We start from the raw sequence: 10,494 nt of genomic DNA on the forward strand, positions 1-10,494 counted from the left end.
TTAAAAAAGCATGATAAATTGTAAATTTTTTAAATGGGGAAATTTGACATTCCACAAATATAAAACAGTTTTTCAGGGCCACAAGGTTTTTCAAAAGTAATCATGAACTGTACCCCATTAAAAACCCAGGTACACCTTGTTCGAAAGATGCAACTTTTTCAAGGGCTTAGACATTGAGATACTAGCAAAAAAAAGGACAATTTTCATCAGTTCAGTGATTTCTAATTTATTGCAGTCCGAGGTCTTTCAACAGCTCACCCTATGAGGAAGCATAGAATTACTGACAGCAACCTTAGATTTCCACACTTAACTACATATGTGTGGACTCCAGTAGCTGCTGTTAGTTTTAGAGGAGTAATGACAGAAAATGCTGAGTTTTGCTGTCATTATTCCCATAAAATGCTGGCCATTTGTTGATTTTTGTTTTTAATTTAAATTTCAATAAATGGCATGCTCTTGCCATGTCACTTACCATCTAGCAGTTAAGTGGCATGGCAAGTATAAACTTTAGCGTAAACTAAATAGTGGGATGCCACAGTGCGAAACTCTTCATGCATCTGTGATGTTAATTCAGCTGGCATCTCACTGTGCCTCACTGTCAAGGAGCTAATCCAATTCTAGGTTTAAGCACATAACCTAGGTAGGCATTTCAGTTCTGAGTGCTAAATGTTACATCCGAATGTACAAGACTGTAAAAGATTATATATCCATCTGGGCGGTCCATTCAACTAAGGTGCCTAAATTTCCCACTCCCTCTAATGAATTCTTCCTTACATTTTCCAGTCAAGCTGTGATCACTAATTGCTTAAGTGGTCCAGTCGCCACATTCCCCACTCTCAGTATAAAGTTGCTAAATCTAAAGTTTCCCTTCAATGTTTAAGACTAAAGATTAAGCATTTGGCATGTTGAACAAATTATTGTCACGCATTGATTTCCTGAATAATCTTGAACAATTTCTCCCTGGAGTCTTCTATTCTCTGGAATAAACAGCTTTTCAACTTCTCACAAATCTGTTGCCTTATATTAGCTTAGCAGTATGGTCACTCCTTCTGCACTGGCTCCAATGCTTGGTACCTTGCTGTAATGTAGCAACCTGGAGTGTATACAGTTCTTTAGTTGTGTCTTTACACAACAATGTGCATTTACATAGCACCTTTAATGCAAACTGCTTCACAAAAGTGTATGACGCAAAAATGGACACTGATGGAAAGGATATTAGGAGGTTGTCAAAATCTTGATAAAAAAAGGTGGCTTTTAAGGAGGGCTTTAAAGGAGGAGGTGGCCAAGGAATTTATGGAGGGAATTTCAAAGTATGGGGCTTACACGGCCAAAGGCAAAGAACCAATGGTGGTGTTAAAGGGATGGGGAATTCACAAGAGACCAGATTCCATAAACACCTATTAAACTCATTCTCTATGTCTGATTTTATATATAAAATTTAGTTAGCTTTCCATACTGTCCCCACACACTGCAGTTGATTTCAGCAAACAACTCACCAATATTCTTAGATCCATCTTATTCCGTGTACGCTTTGACCAACAGCTAGTTTGCATCTCTATTTGTATCTCATTGCTCTGCATTTGTTCAGTTTAAATGAGAGTTGTTTATCATGAGCCGACCTTGCCAAAGTTTCCTGATCTCTTTGTATCTGGCTTGCCTTTTCCTAATCCATTTACATTGCGAAATATGACACAAAATCACTTATGCAGGCAACAATGCTATGATGATACAATGTAGCTTTGAAACCAAAAACTGTTTATTTGAAATTTCAAGCATGCTTCAAAATATAAACACAATGCTGGACATTCGTTGCTCCTTATTGGTTTGAAAGATATAGTTAATTGCCAAAAGGTTTCTGAATGTTGAAATGCAGCAACTATATAATTTTCTTCCCTGATATCACAGGCAAAGCGACCAATTACTTAGACCATCCTCCGCTCCAACTCAAATTACAGATAGTATCATAGCAACTGCAGATCTGGCACAAAGGCAATATGTTATTAAATGTAAAATAACAAAGAAAAAAAATCAACTATTTAAAACGTTATTTTAAGTCACAGGAAAATCCTTACAATGGATTTTAAGTTTACTGAAGAGAAAACTGCTATGTCATATATACCGTGAATTTCCTGCAATTGTTTTCACTATTATCTCCCCAAAAATTACTTTGAGAGACTTTCATAAAATTAAATGCATAATTTTAACAGTATCTCAACTGATGTAATTAGTTTGATTAGTATTTTCATAACTCAGTTATCAGAATTGGCCATTTCTCTAAATCTCTCTCTCTCCTTTATGACACTTTTAAAATCACCACATACTTCCTTAAGTGGCTAAGAGTTGAATTGTTTGATAACATTCTTGTGTTTTGCATCAAGGGGTGGGGAACCTTTTCATTACCACGGGCCATTCACACAGACAAAATAAGTCACGGGCCACACATAAAAATCAACTTAATTTAGTTTTTTTGAGAGAATACAGAAAAGTTCAACTCACCCGCTGTTTTAATGCGATGGGTGAATTTGAATATTATATTGTCAAATATTATTATAGTAATTTACTTGACACTTTTATCCAAAGCAAATTTGTAAAGATGATGATGAATGCTATTTTGAAGGCTCTACTGTCATAGGTCTATATTTTCAGAAATCTTGCTGAGGGCCGGATGAAATTGAGCAATAGCCGGCCTGACCCACAGGCCGGACATTCCCCCCACTCCCTCCTGTTATATAAATACAAGCTGTTATTGTTTATAACATACTAACTTCACTCCAAGACCATTACGAGAGTTTTTAAAGAGGCATGAACTTCATGAAACTGTGAACAAAGAATTCCCAAAGGCAAGGGTGGCATGGTCTAAAACAGGTTAATATGCATATCAAATTCTGCCTGTGTGTAAAAACACCAGCCAACTTCTCTCCATCACGGAATTAATTTGCCAAACACTTTTTCCACGGATACATGTGCCCCTTTAAGTAAAAAAAGAATATTTTTCCACTCAATACGTGTGCATATTTTAATAGAAAGCACTGTTCCTCCAGACGAAATGCCTACCTAAGAGAAAACATTCCCACAATACATAAACAACAAAAGAATACCTAGTCACATACAAAGGCTGCACCCAATAATTTTAGACTTAGTTGCCCAGAGGTAAGGGATTTAACTTTGTAAAAACAATACAACCCGACTGCCCTAAACTTTTTAGTTTTAAAAAAACTTTGCAAAATAAGACAGTAAACCAGGTTTTCATATTTATTCATAATAAGGCAGCTGGAATGGAGCAAGTCCCAGGACTGCACCGGCGCAGCGCATAGTTCCAGTCCCCTGTCACTCACCCACATCAACCCCGGGCAGCCCAACTCACGCCAGAACCCAGCCAGCCTGTGGCGTCATCGCGCTCAGCACGCTGCCCTGCGCATGACGTCATCCGGTCCGCAGCCGGCGATGAACGTTTCAAACATCGGTTGACGTTTCGAGTCCGATGCTGCCAGACCTGCTGAGTTTTTCCAGGTAATTCTGTTTTTGTTTTGGATTTCCAGCATCCGCAGTTTTTTTGTTTTTATCAAACATCGGTTGCTTGGCGACAGCTTAACTTTTTTTACTTCCGTTTTAGAAACTGATTTTTATATATATATATATTTTTAATTGTAGTAGAATTCATACGAAGGTGCATATATTCCAGGGAGGGCTCGTTTTAAAAGAAAAATTATATTTAGCGACTGGTAAGTGCGAGAGCAATCGCTTCCGGGATGAAGGTCAGTACTACTAAGATGGCCGCCAGTGGCTGGTGTGTTTGCGAGTTTCTGAGGTGAGTAAAGTGCTGCTTGTTTTCATTGGGGGTAATGATAAATCGGAGCAATAAAATTAGATTAGGATATTAGAGACCATTAAAAGCGCTGAAAAAGCACTTTGACACTATAAAGTGGGCAAGTTGCGGTATTTTAGGGAATGGGTCTTTCTACTCCTTGTTTTGATGTAGACTGCAAGATCTTGATCCGGGAGTCACAGATTTCTCAGAAAGGAGATCGAGCTCATAAGTAATTTCGAAGTAGTTTATTAAGAAGCGACAGTTTGAAAATGATGCATAAGCTAAATAAATAGGAAAATCATACGACCCCGTGACGGGTGAGAATGGTTTACCGGTCCCGGAGGAGGACCGGACAGATGTTGCGGAGTGAGTGTTGGTTTCTGTAGCTGGTGGCAGCAGCCTTCTGCTCTCTAAGCGAAGTGTTAAGAAGCTCTTTGCTGCTCTTCCTCTGTCTGAAGAAGGTCGAACCCAGCATGGATCACTCCTGTCAGAAGTGTTTATATTCCCTCTCAAAAGCCTGATTTTAATCTTTTCTCAGACCGTTCGTTTGCATGTGGGTGATGAGACCCAACCTTGTTTTTTAAACAAGCAAGCTACTATGGGAGCTTTCTTCAAAAGATTTCTATAACATTAAATAAATTTCTTAAGATTACACAAGGTTATTGAGCAATTTCTTACTTGATTTACTGATCATTCTTCTGCTCGCAGAGCTCTCTGTTTATTGAAATGGATTTCCACTCTTTCATCTTTGTGTCATTAACATACCTCTGATGTTGATAGTTCTAAATGTTAGACGTGAACTTCATAATCAAAAAGAATACATCTGCCACATCTCATGAATTTTGATTTAATTTTGTACTGGATTGATATTTAGAATTTAAATTTTAAATTTTGCTCACATTGTCCTATTTGCTCATAATCCATGTCACTTTTGCCAGCACAAAGACATTGCTTCTAACATTACCCCCAATATTGACAGCCTTGAGAGAAGCATTCCATGTAATCACATTGCAAAGTTTCAGATTGTGCAATTTGTCCTGGAAATAAGATTCCCTGTTTCTTATGGCCTAAATGGCTAAAGGCCGCTTTTCAGAAAGGTGATAATTGGATGATATCAGCCACCTATTATGTATCCCATTCATCGACCTTGATGAAAGGAAAAAAGAATGGCTGATTCGATACCACCTCGTTTCATGCCATCAGCAAAAGTTAAATTACCCTCCCACACTTTCGATGTTGTGCAACATTTTTTGCTTTGCTCTATTTTATCAATAATCAACATAGGGTGGTAACCTTTCTGCATGCTAGCTATCTGTTTGTTTTCAGTTAAAATGAATCAGCATGCTCCCTTATTCTGAATTAGCTCAGTATTATAGGTAAGTCTGCTTGTATAAATATATTACATATGTAATGTGTGTGAAAAGATTAACTGTCCCAGGTTTGTATATGCTTTGGACAGATTGCAGGACATAGCACAGTGGTCCATGTTGTTTCCATTACATTGTGGGGCTTGAGAGCCAATTCTTACGGGTGAGAGTATGGGGGGAAAAAAAAAGAGGTCCAGCCAACCCAGCGTATTTCTGGGCGCTTTGATTTGGCAGGCTGCAGAGCAGCATTTATCTGAGCACATATGCAATTTAGGATTGTGATCAAAAGAAAAGCTTCCAAGAAGTTGTGGCTGAAAAATCAATTTGTAATATATGATATGTATTTGCTTATATGAAATTCATTCATATAACAATTAGCTGTTCATAACCTGTTGTTCTTTCTGCTAGGTTTATGTTTTCGTTGATCATTCCTATGCTTTTTGTAACCGCTGGCTTATCGTTTATCCTCGTGGTTGTTTTACTGTATATTCGATTCTGGATCTGTCCAAAGAAAAAACTAACACAAAGCCCAAGAAAAGATGGCAAGATGCCACCAGTGGTGGCATTCTTTCACCCATACTGTAATGCTGGGGGTGGAGGAGAAAGGGTTTTATGGTGTGCAATAAGAGCTATGCAGAAGAGGTAAGTCGCAAATTCTTCATTTGGAGTCTAGCTGACATTTTTAGTTATTTGTATCCAAAGGACATTATGGCTATGGTATAATTTTAAATATATAGAATACAAAGTGCACTGCTTCAGTATCTAAGGAGTTGTGAATGGTACTGAACATTGCGCAATGTTCAATATCATTTGCAACTCCTCAGATACTGAAGCAGTCCATGTCCAAATGCAGCAAGACCTGGACAACATCCAGGCTTGGGCTAATAAATGTAAAGTAACATTAGTGCTTCACAAGTGCCAGGCACTGACCATCTCCAACAAAAGAGAATCTAACTATTTTCTCTTAACATTCAATGCCATTTCCATGGACTTGCTGTGCTTCAAGAAGGCAGCTCACCACCACTTTCTCTTGGACAATTAGGGATGGGCAATAAATGCTGACCTAGCCAACGAAACCCATATTCCATGAAGAAAGGAACCCCCACTATGGACATCCTGGGGGTTACCATTGACCAGAAACTGAACTTGACCAGCTATATAAACATTGTGCCTGCAAGATCAGTTCAGAGGCTAGAAATTCTGTGGAGAGTAACTCACCTCCTGACTCTCCAAAGCCTGTCCACCATCTACAAGACACAAGTCAGGAATGTCTTGGAATGCTCTCCAATTGCCTGATAAATTCTGCAGTTTTGTTGGAGCAGCAGCTCGACGCCATTCAAAGCAAAGCAGCCTGCTTGATCGGCTTCCCACCCACCACTTAAACATTCACTTCCTCCACCACTGATACACAGTGGCAGCAGTGTGTGCCACATATAAGTTGCACTGCAGCAACTCACCAAGACTGCACCTTCCAAACTGCAACCTCTACCACCTAAAAGGACAAGGGTAGCAGATACATGGAATACCATCACCTGGAAGATCCCCTCCAAGCCACACACCATCCTGACTTGGAACTATATCACCATTCCTTAACTGTCACTGGATCAAAATCCTGGAACTCCCTTCCCAGCGGCACTGTGGGTATACTCACGCTGCGTGGACTGCAATGGTTCACGAAGGCAGCTCACCACCACCACACCAAAGACAACTAGGGATGGCCAATAATGCTGGACTAGCCAGCGACAATCACATCCCATTGAAGAATGAAAGAAAACAAAATGTTCACGACCCAGCAATTCCGCAAATTCCAAATTCTTGTCTTTGTGTTCAAATATCTCCACAGCCGCCCCCCTCCTTCTCAGTGACATCTTCCAGCACTACAACCCTGGGAGGGTTCTGCATTCCTGAAACTCTTGCCCCCTCTAAGCCCCCCACTTCCTCCAGGTGCCTAGACCCTAAGCTATGCAATTCCTCCCATCAACCTCTCCTTTAAGAAAGTCTTTAATACTCTCCTCTTTGACCAAAGCTCTTCTAACGTCTTCTTGTTCATTTATTTCTGATTATACTCCCATGTAATGCCTTGGGACATTTTCTTATGTTAAAGTGCTGTATAAATGCAAGTTATTGTGTAAACATTTCTACAATGTAGCCCATGCTGGAGGTTTATATTATGTCAAATATTTGCATAAATATAAATCAAGTTTTGCCATTTTTTAAATTAATATTCAGACAAATTTAAAATGCCTGATGAAATTCCTATTGCATCACATCAGTACTGTTATTGCTTCCTTCTGTATATCAGAACTGTTAAGTATCCTGTAAAACATTTCCCACAGCACTTATAATATCAAAATCAATGACTGACCTGTTCTAAAAGTTATGTATTTGTGAAATTCACAGGTATGAAGATGTTATAGTTATAATTTATACTGGAGATCAAGATGCCACAGATCAAGAAATTCTTGATGGGGCTTACAGGCGGTTTAATATCAAACTTCTTCAACCTGTTCAGTTCATTTTCCTTGAAAAACGATACCTTGTTGAAGCTAAGCTCTATCCATATTTCACTCTGCTAGGTCAAAGCCTGGGGTCTGTTTTGCTTGGATGGGAGGCCCTGATGAAGTGTGTTCCTGATATCTTTATAGATTCCATGGGCTATGCATACACACTTCCTCTCTTCAAGTACTTGGGAGGCTGCCAAGTGGGGTGCTATGTTCATTATCCTACTATTAGTACAGACATGCTCTCTGTGGTGAGGGACAGGAATCCACGGTTTAATAATGCAGCTTTTATATCAACAAATCCTACACTGAGCAATCTCAAACTTGTATACTATTACATCTTTGCTTGGATGTATGGATTGGTTGGTTCTTGCAGTGATGTTATAATGGTAAATTCCACATGGACTCTGAATCATATCCTTGCTCTTTGGAAAGCTGGTGACAGAACCCACGTTGTCTGCCCACCCTGTGATGTACAGACATTCTTGGATATTCCATTAGAAGATGATAGCAAAAAGACAGAACATTCCATTGTTTCAATTGGCCAGTTTCGGCCAGAAAAGGACCATTCTCTACAAATCAAAGCTTTCTATCAGTTCCTTCAGATGAAGAGTGCTCAGCAGTCAGCTGTGAAGCTAATATTGATTGGAGGTTGCCGTAACGCAGATGATGAAGAGCGAGTATCTCGCCTAAAAGAACTGTGCGAGAATCTGGGAGTTGCAGAAAACGTTGAGTTTAAGATTAACATTTCATTTGAAGAACTTAAAAAACTTCTAGCTGAAGCCACTATTGGACTGCACACCATGTGGAATGAACATTTTGGTATAGGTGAGAATGCTATAAAATCGTGTATATTTTGTTTTAATATTGACTATATTTCAAAAGTGATCGTAGCTGGATTATTTTGGTTTATAGGCCATTTTTAAGAACCTTACATACAAGTTGAGAGAAAAAAAATAGTATAATACAACTCGATAGCTCTAAACAGACACAGTCTTCTCGAGAGAACTTCTAATTATAGCTATGATTCTTGGGTTGCATTATGTTTAGAAAATGTTCCGAGTTAGAGCAAATTAGCATGGTCCCTTGCTGGATGTTATGGTCTCATCTGCCATAATAGCAAACAATCATCAGCTTTCCCTTCCATGTTTCATGGCAATTGGCTCTCCTGCTCTCTGCTCAAATTGTTTGGGCTCAATTTGGAAGGTTAGCAAGCGATGAATTCCCAAAACAAATTCAGTATCTGGTTTCTGTTACCAGGTTGAGTTTCTGCTAATTAAGGAGGCTTCTGCTTAGAGTCGGGTATTAGTTCACTCCTTATGCATTTTTCACTCAGTAGGAACAAGAAACAAAGACTGTTTTTGCTGCCATTGGAATCTTTTTATGAAGAGGTGCTTTGAGGTGTGGCAACAGGGCTTTCAATTTTTTTAAGGATTTATTGCTATAACCCAACAAAGCCTGAGTGACCCATTCAATAACTGAGAGGAAAGATGAGATTTGGTCAGAAATGAGGTTGAAATTTCAGTTGAGTGAAGGAAAATTGAGGCAAGTAGTAAATAATGAATGAATCGAGAATTGGACCTCAACCAGAGTCTCAGCTTCAGAGACTTGCAACATGAATCATGTTTTGGTGCCTTTTTATTCACAAACTGCCTGACTATGGTTGGGAACTCACTGTTATAAACCTGTAACCAAGCAGAATTTAGTGGCACACCATTCAGCTTGTGTGCAGAGGGAACCTGGAACCTTCATTGACAAGATAGGGCAGTCAAGAGAGAACTTACAGCTGTACTGGCCCAATACACAATTATTTTGAATTTTCAAATTGTCATTTCACAATGAGCTGTTTACTGGTGCTGGTACTACAGAATGGTTGTTAGAACTAAAGTGGTCAATTTAAATAGGGCTCCCAATAAGCTTTAAAAAAAGGGTTTTTTTATTGGTGAAATAATTTTATTGCACTTCAACCTCATATTTAGTTCAACCTCTAGAATATTTTCTGCCATGGTAACTATTGTGACTTATAATTCAGGACCAGTGCATGGTCTGTATTATTGAACATGTCTATTTAATCATTCTGCACTTTTTTTTTGTAGGGGTGGTTGAATGCATGGCAGCAGGAACTGTCATTTTGGCCCATAATTCAGGAGGGCCTAAGCTAGATATAGTAGTACCACATGATGGAGTTGAGACGGGTTTCCTGGCAGACAGCGAAGAAAGTTATGCTGATGCTGTGAATACCATTCTGTCACTGTCACCTGAAAAGAGACTGGAGATTAGGAAGAATGCTCGTCAGTCTGTGAGCAGATTCTCCGACCAGGAGTTTGAAACATCTTTCATATCTGCTGTGGAACTATTTTTTTAACATAAGATGATGTTCTAATTATTGAACAATGTAAATAAATGGAAACAGATTCCCCTCCCCTTAGGGGGAGGGAGGAGAGAGATACAATGCACTGTAATGCCATGATTTGCATATATTTGAAAAGGCTTACAATGGCTGTATTGAAACTCTCTTATAAAGACTTCTAAAGCAAACCTATACTTCCTTCCTATTTTGTATATAGGGAAAAGGAGATATGAAAATCCTATGTTTATGTTTATTTGCAGAACTCCAAACACTTAAAATATTAGCAACATTAACAACACATCTATGTGTCAGGATGTGTAAATGAAAAAGACATTAATCGCTTCTAGAATATTGAAGTATAATAGTTATATAGTACATTAATCCTCCAGGCAGTGTTATTGTTTGTCAGATGAAGATGAACAGTAGATGCTGAGTTCTCCTGCAGACTGCTGTAATGTATCATTACAC

General features: G+C 38.8%; 2 protein-coding genes across 4 annotated transcripts in view; one reads left to right on the forward strand and one right to left on the reverse strand.

Moving 5' to 3' along the window:
* The window catches only part of LOC121284434 (copper-transporting ATPase 2-like), a 144,545-nt gene extending 142,977 nt beyond the window's left edge, over window positions 1–1,568 (reverse strand). Inside the window, exon 1 of the mRNA XM_041199895.1 lies at window positions 1,497–1,568. Coding sequence (XP_041055829.1) covers window positions 1,497–1,553 — 57 coding nt within the window. The 5' untranslated portion in view covers window positions 1,554–1,568. The remainder of the gene's footprint in view (window positions 1–1,496) is intronic.
* A 1,832-nt stretch (window positions 1,569–3,400) lies between these two features.
* Window positions 3,401–10,214, forward strand: alg11 (ALG11 alpha-1,2-mannosyltransferase). 3 transcript variants are annotated; one of them, XM_041199898.1, is made up of 5 exons: window positions 3,401–3,510; window positions 3,652–3,808; window positions 5,584–5,817; window positions 7,576–8,504; window positions 9,773–10,214. In XM_041199898.1, the coding sequence occupies exons 2-5, from the start codon at window positions 3,750–3,752 to the stop codon at window positions 10,039–10,041; spliced, it is 1,491 nt and encodes a 496-aa protein (XP_041055832.1). In that variant the 5' UTR covers window positions 3,401–3,510; window positions 3,652–3,749; the 3' UTR covers window positions 10,042–10,214. The 3 variants fall into 3 exon arrangements, with proteins under 3 accessions (XP_041055832.1, XP_041055833.1, XP_041055830.1); XM_041199899.1 differs by having other exon boundaries at window positions 3,433–3,510; window positions 3,683–3,808; XM_041199896.1 differs by having other exon boundaries at window positions 3,433–3,808.
* The last annotated feature ends 280 nt before the right edge of the window (window positions 10,215–10,494 follow it).

The sequence above is a fragment of the Carcharodon carcharias genome, chromosome 11, assembly GCF_017639515.1.
Source record: "Carcharodon carcharias isolate sCarCar2 chromosome 11, sCarCar2.pri, whole genome shotgun sequence".
NCBI classification, from domain to species: domain Eukaryota; kingdom Metazoa; phylum Chordata; class Chondrichthyes; order Lamniformes; family Lamnidae; genus Carcharodon; species Carcharodon carcharias.